Below are 13,383 nucleotides of genomic sequence, written 5' to 3'. Positions count from 1 at the left end.
TCCAATTTCCGACCGATCTCTTTGGTAGGATCCATTTATAAAATTATCACCAAGGTTCTGGCGAATAGAATTAAGAATGTTATTGGCGATATTTCTTCCTCGGAGTAATCGGCCTTTGTGGGAGGTCGAAATATCCTTGATAGCACTCTTATTGTGAGTGAGACGGTAGCTTGGGCCACAAAATCGAAGAAGAAGCTGCTTATTTTGAAAGTTGATTTTGAAAAAGCGTATGATTCTATTAACTGGAAATTTCTTTTTGGCATTATGGAAAAGATGGATTTTCCTCCTAAATGGATTTCGTGGATTAAGGGCTGCCTTGTCTCAGGTATGGGGTCGGTTTTACTGAACGGGTCACCAACGAAAGAGTTCTCGTATAAGAGAGGTTTACGTCAAGGCGATCCTCTTTCTTCGTTCTTGTTTATTATAGCTATGGAATTTGTGACTTTATTCATTAATATGCTCTCTCATTTGGGCTTATTTAAAGGCTGCCAACTTCCTAACGGCGGCCCAAATATCACCCATCTTTGCTATGCTGATGATGTGGTGTTCATTGGGCTTTGGTCGGAAGACAATATTATAGCTTTGAACAGATTACTTAGATGGCTTAACCTCGTTAGCGGGCTCAAAATCAATCGGAGGAAAAGAAAAATTTATGGTATTGGAGTGGCTCCTGATGAGGTGGAGCGTCTTGCGATTAAAGTTAACTGTGAAGCCGGTACCCTCCCATTCTCTTATTTAGGGATCCCGATTGGAGTTAACATGAAAAGAGCCTCCTTTTGGAAACCTGTTTTAGACAGATTCTCGTCTATGCTTTCCAAGTGGAAAGCTAAACATCTTTCGTTTGCGGGCCGTTTGACGTTAGTCAAATCGGTTCTTGGTAGTCTTCCTTCTTATTTTCTCTCGTTATTCGCTGCTCCTAAATGCGTTATCAAAAGGCTTGAGAAAATTAGAAGGGAATTTTTATGGGGCAAGTTGAATAATAGAAATAAGCTTAGATGGTTTAGATGGGATTTCATTTTGAAAGACAAGAAAGCAGGAGGTATGGGAGTTGTGGGTATCCAAAGCTTTAATTACGCGATGTTAACTAAGTGGTGGTGGAGAGCAAAACAGAATCCGAATCAGCTTTGGGCTAAAGTGGTGGATGCTATTCATGGAGGTAATCTAAATTTGAATTCAAACAATATAATTCCTTTTAAGAAGACCATTACCGGGGTGTGGAAAGACATCGGTTCAGTGGAGGCGGCCCTTTCAAATCTTGGCATTTTTATTAAGGATCATTTAGTGGTGGATGGCGACAGGTGGAAATGGATTAGCGATCCTAATGGATCGTTTTCGGTCTGCCAGGTTCGAAGAGACATCGATAAGCTCAGTAATGAAGAGAACAACGAAAACCTTGTGTTTGAGTGGAATAATTGGGCACCTCCAAAAGCTAATTATCTGTTATGGAGGGCCATGTTGGGTAAAATTTCAACGAAAGTGGGTCTGGTAAGGAGGGGTGTGCCGCTCGGGGATTCCTTGTGCCCCCGTTGTGGTATAAAAGATGAAGACTCAGATCATTTATTCGTTAGTTGCTTATGGGCTTGGTGCGTTTGGTGGAACATCCTTGCTTGGCTTTGGATAAGGTTCATAAACTGCAACAATCTTAAATATTTTATTGCTCTCATCATGCAAAATCCGGGAGACAAAGCTTGGAAAAAAATTGTATATACGGTGTGGAGATTGTGGAAAGCCAGAAAGGAAAAAGTGTTTGAAGATAATTTTATTCCCATCAATAAGACGGTGGATCTTATAAAAGAAGAGGCTTTCCTTTGGATTTGCAACAGATCCAAACTCAAGAAGCCGAGTTGGGGTAAATGGTTAGATTTTGATATTGTCGATCAAATGTAATCTGTTAGTCAGTTTTGTTTTTCTTTGGGGTTTGTAAGTTTTTTTTTTTCAGTCCCTTGCTGGCTCTTTATATATATAGGGGAAGGATGTATAGAAAACCCACTTTAATTTAGAAAACACGGGAAACTCAAAGCTCCCGATGTTTTTTTTTCTTGAAAAAATTTACACATGTTATATACATGTTTTTAAGGGTTTTGGGCAAAAAAAATCAAAAAAGCGCCTAGTAGATATTTTATAAAAAAATAAACAAGTTTTGGTGTAACACATGTTACATTCATCTGACATATTTGTAACATGTGTTACACCAAAACTTGTTTATTTTTTTTTAAAATATCTACTCGGCGTTTTTTTGATTTTTTTGGTCCAAAACCCTTAAAAACCTGTATATAACATGTGTAAATTTTTCAAGAAAAGAACATCGGGAGCTTTGAGTTTCCTGAGTTTTCTAAATTAAAGTGGGTTTTCTATAGATACTTACATTAATTATATATATATATATATATATATATATATATATATAGGATAAGGATCATGTGAGAAGTGATAGGCTAGTTGAGAAACTTGAGAAGCATTCTGGACCACACATTTTTCTAAGCCTTTCGTAATATACACATATGTATAGTTTAAAATTGACTATATACATATATGTATATTGAGTTATACACATATGTATATAGTCAATTTTAAACTATACATATGTGTATATTACGAAAGGCTTAGAAAAATGTGTGGTCCAGAATGCTTCTCAAGTTTCTCATATAGGATGGACTTCTCTTAGGATCCCTACCCTATATATATATATATATATATATATATATATATATATATATATATAAAGTGTGTTTGCCGTTCAAAAAAAAATATCCACATGCTGACTAGACAAACACATGTCGCAAAACGCGCATGGATAGAAGCATAATTTTCCACTTCCACTACACATGGTTTAAAAAGCCTATTCCTCTCTTTCTCTCTCTATTATATATAAGATTACAGTCTCTCTTGTTTTTAGTCCCTCACATTTTAATACTATTAATTCTTGAGATTGATTAGTCGCATCTTGCTCTCTATGCTTTTGGGACCAAAATTACCATAATTCTAATTACTCATACGAAACCACACAAGTGTTGAAAAGAATGAAAGATGAAGAATATTCAAAATTCTTCTCTTGCAAAATTCATAATGCTTATTTTTAGATGGTAGTTTTGTTTTAGAGCTAAAGATCACTTATATGTGGCATAAAAGTGTGAATTTTATTAGGCAAAAGCATGACTTTAAACGGGTTAATGCATTTGTAAATGGTGTAGAAAAAGGTCCCAACGGTTAAAAAATCAACTCTAAACAATCGGGTTTCTCTAGCTGTGTGCCTTACTTGAGGGAGTGGCGGTCAGGGGCGGACCCACATTGGTGCCATCGGGGTCCCCGGACCCCAATCTTTTTAAAAAAAATAGTAGATTCGGTATATTAAATTGTATATGGACCCCATAAATACAATTAGGTGGACACCATAGAAATAAAAAGAAAGCTGGTGTAGTGGTAAATCTCCCTCTTTTCCACCAAGAGGTCATGGGTTCAATCCTTGATAGGCCCATTTTTCTTATTTTTTTTTTAAATCTAGTTCAAACCTCACTTTAACTCGACCCGAACGAGGACCGACCCGAAAATGGACCCCATTGAAATAAAATCCTGGGTCCGCCACTGGTGGCGGTGGTGTACCCGAGTAGTGTTACTGACCACAACCTCTACCTGTGGGACGCCCCCTCCTCACTAAGAACACCTTTCCGATCTATACCAAGATCTTGGGACAAAGATGCATTTTCAGTTTTCTAGATCATTCGTTATATGCTTATCTTGGATAAAAATAAGATTTATATAAATATATTTATTCTTTTATGATGTTGATAAAGGTGGAGTTTAAAAGAGCTTAACATATACTGATATCAATTAACAAAGTGTAACCTAATATATTTTTTTTTACCAAAAAATACAGATAACTTTTAGTGAAATTGTAGAATAATATCTAACAATAAAAGGGGACAATACATTTACTCTTTTACTATTTACTTCTATGGTATTGTTATGGGAATTGTTTCACACAGTCTATTTTGTAGGTAGTGTCCAATTCCATAACAGGTTGACCTCAGACTGGGTCCATACCAGCTACTTATCATTAAGCAATAACGACACACCTTCATCCAGGGGGCCCTCACTCTGTGACCACAAACATCAACAAACCCCCCCCCCCCCCCCCCCCCCACCCCACACACACATGTATCTTTGAAAAAAAAAATGATTAGGGTTATAGAATGAATATTTGAAATTTTGTTTAGATTTTGTTGTCTAATGTTTTAGTAACTGGTTATTTATTTTGTTACAAATATTCTTACTTATAAAAGTGCAAAGAACGATTTAATTATCAGGTTTCGATAGTTAGATAAATAGATAATAATATTAAACAAGATATTATATTGTTCTCTTGCCTACAGTTTTTCTGCAGTCTAAAATTATTACAAAATATAACGATTGCTTCAAATATATAAGTGCTCTCGTCTAGGTTTAGATAAAACTTATTATTGCTTTTATAATTATATGTTGTACATTTATTGAATAAAAATATATATTTTGATATAATTAAATATATATATTAATTATTTAATTAAAATAATTCGAGCGAAACCGAACGAGCCAGCGAATATTTGCTCATGCTTGGCTCGTTTTCAAATCGAACCGAGCCGAACGGCTCATTTACAAACTGAGCGTGAATCGAACGAACATTTTTCGGGCATTTTTCGAGCGATTGTCGAGCAGTTTGGACAACCCTACTCTGAACAACAACCAATATTTTTCTTAATTGGTATATAGAAGCTAATTAAGTAATGATGAATACATGCAAAGATGATTTGATGATTAAATGTAACAAGTAAATGGAACAGAATTCTAATTTACTTCTATAATAAAGTGATATTAACCTAAAAAGTATTAAACTTATTAAATTTTTTTTTGTTATTTACGTACAACTTGCTAATTTGCTATTACTCTTGTATTCATAAGGAATTGACGAAACAAACAAAAGGAAAGGTAAAAGAAGACCAGAAAAGCATATGGCAATGGATGAACAAATATACACAAACCCGACAGAAAGGATGGAATGCAACCTTTACTAGACACGCGTTTCCCAAAGTATTCAAAAGCTTTTCTGTCTCTTCCTTTAAAACACTAAATCAACTCTTCAATATATATACACACACTCTTAAAATCCCGTTTATTACCGAGGTTAAAAACAAATAACTTATATACCAAGTAACAAAAATATTATATCTTATAAAAAAACACGTATATTACATGAGTTGAATTAACATATATTATACGGGTGAATAAATATAATATAATCGATTAAAACATACAGTCATCAAAATATAAACTTAAAAATTGGACTTTGATATATTATTTATTTATTATAACATTTTACTTTATTTTTTATTTATTATTAGGTTAATTATTTAAATAAATTTGCAAACCAAGTGAATTATCATTAAACGTCAAGTTAATTACGAACGTCTAACTCTAGTTTTATATATGTTTGATATGAAATATCAAGTTAATTAAGAACGTCTAACTCTAATTTTATATATGTTAGAGTTAACTGCCATTTTCGTCCCTGTGGTTTGGTCACTTTGGCCATTTCAGTCCATTTTTCAAAAATGCGCCATTTTCCTCCCCGACGTTCTGGAAAGGTGTCATTTCAGTCCAAAAATCATAACCCAGTTAAGTCAGTTAGTAAACAAGGACTGATTGTGTAAATTTGTAACATAAAGGACTGATTGTGTAAATTTGTAACACCACCACCACTAGCCCTGCTACCACCACCACTCCGCTGCCACCACCACCACCACCGCCACCACAACCACCACCGCCACCACAGCCACACCGCCACCACAGCCACACCGCCACCACAGCCACTGCCACCACCACCACCACCGCCGGAGTTGCAGGTTAGCCGGAGATGAGAAGGTGACAACAGTGACAAAGGTGACAACAGTGGAAATGGTATGATGGTAATTATGATGAATGACGGGAATGATGTCCGATGATGACAACAATGGTGACCGGAGTTGCAGGTTAGCCGGAGATGAGAAGGGTGGTCGGAGAATGGTGCTACGGTGGTGAAAGTGATCGACGGCGAGGTGTGCGATGGAGATATAAAGGTTGTCGGGTTATGCGGAACGATGGTGGTCGCCGGAGTGAGGGGTGAAAAACAATGATGTTCGGAGTGATGACCGGAGATGTTGCAGGTTTGAGCGATGATGAACGGTGATGAACGGACAGTTGCCTTATGTCGAAACAACAGTGATGAATGGAGATTGCGGTGAGCGGAATCAGAATCGGTTTTTCGGGAAGTTATGTTTTGAACAGAAGTTGCAGGAGATGAACGTTGAAGATGATCTTGTTTCGGAAGCTTTCGAATGGTGGTGATGAACGGAGCCGAGCTGTGATCACCGGAACCTGCAACTTCACCGGAACCTGCAACTTCATCCGAATTCAGGCAAATCGACCACTTCCATCGTCTGCATCCTCCATTTCGTTTTGCACGTAAACGTTCCAGAAAATGTATAAAACGAGAACGTCGGTGTGGCTGTGGTGGCGGTGGTGGTGGTGGCAGTGGTGGCGGTGTGGCTGTGGTGGCGGTGGTGGCGGTGGTGGCGGTGGTGGTGGCAGTGGCTGTGGTGGCGGTGTGGCTGTGGTGGCGGTGGTGGCGGTGGTGGCGGTGGTGGTGGCAGCGGAGTGGTGGTGGTGGCAGGGCTAGTGGTGGTGGTGTTACAAATTTACACAATCAGTCCTTTATGTTACAAATTTACACAATCAGTCCTTGTTTACTAACTGACTTAACTGGGTTATGATTTTTGGACTGAAATGGCACCTTTCCAGAACGTCAGGGAGGAAAATGGCGCATTTTTGAAAAATGGACTGAAATGGCCAAAGTGACCAAACCACAGGGACGAAAATGGCAGTTAACTCTATATGTTATTATACATCTTATATTGTTAGAGTATTAGAATAAACTATTTGTTATATGTTATCATTTATGTATATTATTGTTACTTGTATTTTTATTTGGAGCTTTAATTTAAAAAAAGATTATTTATGCCAATTTTGTTATTACTTAAATATGTCTATGACATGGTATTAATTTTATTTAATGTATAATAAAGAAATGTAGGAGAAAATTGCTTATTAATCGTCATATTAAATTATAAAGTATAATCCATTTACCATTTTTTTTCTACTTTTCTTTACTTACCTTCCCTAATTCTAGCATTTAAAAATAATATATATTTGAAGTTTAAAAATTTTATTTAATAAATTGGATAACTCTATTTAGGCCGGAAAATACACTAGAGAGTTCCCAATCTATTGACATGTGTCCCCGTAAGGTTTACTTTATTATATAGTACTAGTAGTAAGATCCGTGTGCAAACACGGGTTGTTTTAGAAAACCATGCATAACACATTTTAAAGTATGGATAGGTATATAGATATTGTACCAAAACGTGTTATCTATTATAGCTAAAAGACAACTATAAACATAGATCATCGGTTAATATATCAGTTACATAAGACTATTTCCATTCTCCTATCGAAAAAAGGGAGTATCACCCATTGATAATGTAATCTGTTTATAGACATAAATATATATAAAAGATGTCTAACAAACTTAATAGAATTCGAATACAACTTAAGTTTCAACAAACATTAACTATGAACACACGATCACCTGCCTCAACATTTTTCATCAAAGCTCAATCAAGAGTGTGTTACGCAGCAACATCTCCTTTGCTACATGTTGTGTCCTGGTTAAATATGCTACTAGAGACAATGTCACAGCTGCTGATCCAACAATCTCCCTATACAACAGATGATACCAAAACACTTCTTTATTACTGATTTTTATTTCTCATCAACATCTCCCTGATTTGTCCTTTGAATTGTAGTTCAAAGTCCAGGGAGAACACGCCTTCTTCATCATCCCTTTCATGTTGAAGGTCCAACAAATCTTGTAGATCGTATACATTCAGATTATATACACTATTCATTTTAATCTCTTCAACACTACCATCTGATCTGATCAAAGTCAATACTTGGGTTTTTAAGCATGACTTCCACTTTACTATTTTTGGATCAGTTGGTTTTCTTGGGAAAAGAATTATTTAAGATGAGTTTGGTGATTGTGGTCTGCTAACTAAATTTGCAATGGATTCAGATAAAGTAGATGATGAGAGAAGGTTTTTGGGAGTATGGATCTTTTGAGACAAAATAGCAGTTGCAAGATAGACTGGATTTTGAGGAACATTTGGATCTTCAGCTCTAAGTTCTTCCAGCTTTTTGTAGGTCTCAACTATCTTCAGTTTAGACCATCTGGCAATGGATCTAGCTGAACCATAACAAGCAGCCACAAGCTCTGCTCTCATTCTTTTAAACTTCAATGCCTCATCTGAATCCACTATTTTTGACTTTCTTCCAATTAAGTGGAGTTGGCTTTACCAGAGGATCATTGCGCATTTTTGTGATTCTATTGATTTCTTCTCTAAGAGCATTTGATGACCAGTCTTTGAATTGATCTCTGGTTACATTATATGGTTTGTACTTCATAATGTGTCCAACATAATCATCCCTTAGTTGCATCTGAAGCTCAGAATTATTAGCCTCTCAGACATGGATTTACTCAGGTCCCTAGCAAAGTCTTCAAGTTTTTTGACTTTGCTAAGCTGAAATGATAAGAACCTTCGGTATTCCCTGTCATCCATCCCTATGCTATTCTCTCTTGCTATAACCTCAGCCTGTGTTACTTTTAATTTCAGATACTCATCTAAGTTTTGAGGCTTCTTATAGCCATAAATTGATGGGAAAGATCTTTTACATGGATCATCTATTGTGAAGAATGATTCACTTTCACCTTTAACAATGGCTAACTAGGATATTGAGCTTCTAAGGTAATGACTGATGGCAGTGTAGCAATTGGAAGGGATGAAGTGGGTTTTCTGGGTGGAAATGATGAGGATGGACTGTTTTGAATGGGGGCAGATGATACAGGGATTACTGATTTAATCTCCTCATCATCTTCAAACACAACATGAGATTTTCTTTTAGTGTAGCATTTATGGTAGCAATCTGTTTGGCGTACCAAGAGGCTAAAGTTTCGCCTTCTGGTAGCCCTAGTAGCGCCGAAATGTTTGGATTTGGAGCTGGGTTTGAAGGACCAGCAACATTGCTTCCTGGGGTTCCTGTTTGAGTGATGCAAGTGATGCTCGCACGGGGTCCCCAGTGTTGGTTATTTTGATTTCGCCTATCTCCTCCACAGGTTGGACTTGGACATTGTGATTGTCCTCACCCGTACCTACGTTAGAGTTTGTGCCAAAGCCGAAATCGGGGATGATTCCTTGACCAGCCATGACCAAGAAAACCGAAAAACTCAGAAAAAGAAGATGAAAGTGATTGCAAAAATCGGTGGGCGCCAATGAAGAAACACGAAACTAATTTTAGAGTTAATTAGTTTGGTTTATGTTTCAAACATGAGGCTTAATCTTCTTATAACTTTCCTGAGCTCCTTGATGGTCTGATCTTCCTGCAAAACAGAACACTGTTAGCTCGTCAAGAGGGGAATATGGGGGTTTTCCTCTTAATCAGACTCCGGCGTGAGAATAAGTATCTGCTTTGAGGAAATAAGTGTGTTAAGAGTGAGAGTAGAGAGTGGAGAATGTTTAACCTGTGCAACGGAGGTCTCTATTTATAGCCGGAGAGGTGTAAGGAGAGATGGGTTGATGGGCCTTGGGCCGGAAGGCGACAACAGAGAATATCCTTCTTGTCTCACTGGTGTAGACTGTAGGATCGTTTTCAGACCCGAACGAGTAGATCAGAAGAGTTTTTGCTCGATACGAAAGGCGAAAACAGTCGTATCAAGTTTAATTCAGCTAGAATATCACTTTAAACTGTCTTTTGATTGATTTGACAATGATTTACAGCGAGACGACACTTCGGCAGCACTTCGGTACTTGAGCCGGAAAGTTACAAATGAAACGAAATCAGGGGTATATATAGGCTGGCTAATTTCGCACGAACCTGCCAAGCGAAGTTAGATTTCATACGAAATCTAATTTCGTGCGAAATTACAGTATGTAATTTCATGCGAAATTACCTCCAAACCTATTTTTGACAATTTTCTCGTACAACGTGCCCTGATCTATCTTCATACATACAAGACTCGATACAAGACGAAGCCGACAGACGGATGCACCAACAGACTCCCCCTCGGATGTTGACGAAGTCTTCAGTGTGTCAAGTCTTTGATCTTCAGTCTTTGTCAGTCCTCTCAAACTCTTTTAGAAGTATCTAACAATGTAAAGCATCCTCTCTCTTCTCTTCATCTTTTGTTAATCCCAGAATCGTGATCCTAGCTCTATCTTCTTTCTCTTTCCAAGATCTCGACCTGGCTCTTATCTATCATCCCAAGATCTGTAGCTGTCTCTTACATTCACTTAATCAGATCTCTTGATTCCTTAAGTTCATCAGCATCATCAGCTTTTCTCCCCCTAAGATGAACATTAGATCCAGAATCAGAACTTGACTCATATTCTTCCCAGGATGAACCTAGCTCTTTACCAATCAAGCTCCTTTTTGCTATCAGACTCCCCCTTGAGTTGTGCTCGGGATCGTGGTCTGGCCTCCACAGGATCAAGATCGTAACCTGGCTCTCTACCCAGAATCAGAATCCTCAGGAATCGAAAACCTGGCGTACCTGCACATCCTCTACCTCAAAATAAATTTCACAAATTTAACAATTTGACAAATTTATTCTCTGTTAACCACTCGTACAAACAAAATCAATCAAAGAATGATTTAACATTTACAAACTTCAGATGACCACTTGAAGACAACACATTTAAATCTTTTTCATTATTTCAAACATACTCCCCCTCACAAAATGTTCATCATGTTTAGCACTTGGAATTTTGAAAATGAGCTTTTCAACATCAGTTGTCGAAAATAAGATGAAATAAAATATTTTTGGATTTTTCAAAATTTTATGCTAAAACACACTATAATCTTTTTGGGATTTTTATATTGAGTATTTAGAAAAGAAATATTTACAAACAATATCTTTGTGAGTTTGTGTAACAGGACCATATCAGTTTTTGAGACAAATCACCAACACCGTTAAGCTTTAAACATTTTAAGTTCTAAACAATTCACTTAAATTGTCAGTATACTGATGCACTTAAATTTTCACACAAAGTTCCATTGTTCCGAGATACGAATTTAGTGTTTTAAGCACTTAAACTTATTCGCGTGTCCCACCACTTGAATATACTCCCGTATCCAGATCCCAATATTCAGTCTTACAGGTGAGTATACCTAGATGATATCTGTAAAGGGTTAAATGCGAGACCGTGAAAGCTCAGGTCAGAACTTCCGTTCAGCAAAGAGATGACGGTTCGACTTTAGGTGTGTCCCCTTTAGAGAATCTTTTCTTCAACAGCACATGATTAGCATTTTTCAATGTTTCATCACTTTTTTGTACTGAGGGCGATACTATATTTCAAGCAAATGCAAAGTATTATACGGGGACTAGGCCATTGCTTCCGCAAAATCAGAAGTCCCGGGATAATACCCCAGATATCACTGAGTATATAGACCTAGATCTCAGAAAGAGGGACCTTTCAAACAAGATTTCGGGGGTTACCCATATATTCAAGAGATGTTCCCCACGATTTAAGCAAGTTTGAAATTTAGGTTTATATCTCGAACACAATCTACTAAGTGTGTAAAAACCTACTGGCACATCATCAGTGAGATTGTTTATCACATTTGACTTTCCAATTCTTTAGCGTGTTGTGATAGTCCACTGATGTACTATCATTTCCTCTATTCTTCAACAAAACTCATTTTTTGTTTTATCATGTTTTTGGCTTTTTCAAATTTTCTAATGTTTTTGGATTTTCTGAAATTTCTTACTCCCCCTAAAATTCAAACACAATTAAAGAAACATTTGAAAATAAACTGTACAAAAAAAGTGACAACTGCTTTTCAAGCTTCAATTCACCATTCACTTGGCATAAACAATCAGAACTCCTCCTTACAACAAACTATTTTCCCATTAAGATTTCAAAACAGTTAAGTTTGTTTTAATCAAAATGGTTTTTCCGGAAAATAATTTTTGTTAAAACCACTTGTAGGTTCGGGGTTCATCATCTTGTTTTTTTAGAAATACCACTTGTATAAAGATTACATCAAGTTCAACCTAATGACCTTGATGAATCACTTGTAAGTCAAACCAATTACCACTTGTAGGTATGCACAATTAAACTTGATACAAAGAATGATGCCGATTCCTGCTCCACTCTTACCAACCTGGGAGCTCCGGCAAGTCAGGTTTTTCAGTTAAGAATGTTTTCCCAAGCCCGACAGTCCTTGGGAGATTCCGAGTCATCTACACTCGGTTTCTTACCTTTCCTCTTCTTCTCATAGAATTCCTTTACCCCTTTTGCCTTCCCATTAATCATTTTTCCAAAAATATGATGCACTTTGGGGTTAAAGGCTTTTTCAACATCAAATTCCTTCTTTTCAGAAAAGAATTGATTTGAAATCTCAACTTGGCCAACTTTTTGTTTAAAATTTTCAGCCCTCAATGGTGGAAAATTTGCATCATCCATTGGAGGTACTGAGTTTTCACCTTTTGATTCAACCTATGGCTCCTCTGACTTTGTGGAATCAGATTCATCGCCAGAAGATAACTCCTCTGATTTTTGATGAATCAAAATCATTGCTGGAACTATCATCAGATTTCTTAACAACCCACTTTTGGTTGTCAAGAACCTCTTTGAACATTCACCAACCTCAAATTTTGAGTTTTTGAAAACTATCAAAGGTTTTGGTGGTTCATTTTCAACTATCTTTTCTTTCAACTTGAGAGACACTCCCTGTTTTGTTTAGATTGTCTTAGGATAATTCTTGGCAATGTGACCACTTGTTTTGCATTGAAAACAGGTTCTCATTTCTTTTTTCTAAACAACTTCATTCTTCATTTCTTCTTGCTTCTTCGCAAGGAATTCTCTGTTTGATTGCTTCCAGAATGAGCTTTTCACCTCTTCTTCCGAGCTTGTTCCTGAAACAAATACAGTATTTGTTTTATAAATTTTATCATTTTTATGATTTTCTGGTGGAATAAAACCTAAACCCTTCTTTTTGAAATTACCGTTATGGTATGGTTTCTTTTGAAAACCAGAACCAGAACAGTAACCTTTTTTCTTGTTTTCTCTTTGTTGAACTCTTGAGGTGTATTTTTTAGGTTTTTCATTAAGATTTACATCTTTTATTTCAGAAGTATTAATTTCTGTTAATTTGAAAACCTTTTTTTTATCATTTCTGGTTTAACACCTCTTATTGGAAATTCATCATCAGAATATAATTTGTCAGAATCATTCAAAGTATAAGCCACTTTGAATG

The 13,383-nt window shown here is 36.7% G+C and overlaps 1 protein-coding gene across 1 annotated transcript; it reads left to right on the top strand.

Annotated features, from left to right (window-relative positions):
* Positions 1 to 273: 273 nt before the first annotated feature.
* Positions 274 to 1,887, top strand: LOC110893568. Its single transcript, XM_022140669.1, has one exon. The coding sequence runs from the start codon at positions 274 to 276 to the stop codon at positions 1,885 to 1,887; it is 1,614 nt and encodes a 537-aa protein (XP_021996361.1).
* The last annotated feature ends 11,496 nt before the right edge of the window (positions 1,888 to 13,383 follow it).

This window comes from Helianthus annuus, chromosome 12 (assembly GCF_002127325.2).
Source record: "Helianthus annuus cultivar XRQ/B chromosome 12, HanXRQr2.0-SUNRISE, whole genome shotgun sequence".
Taxonomy (NCBI): domain Eukaryota; kingdom Viridiplantae; phylum Streptophyta; class Magnoliopsida; order Asterales; family Asteraceae; genus Helianthus; species Helianthus annuus.
Note: the sequence above shows the minus strand (reverse complement) of the source record. Positions and strands in the feature narration are given on the sequence as shown.

What these genes read in the sequence shown, in the direction of transcription:
- LOC110893568 (XM_022140669.1), top strand. Translation starts at nt 274, where the DNA reads ATGGATTTTCCTCCTAAATGGATTTCGTGGATTAAGGGCTGCCTTGTC.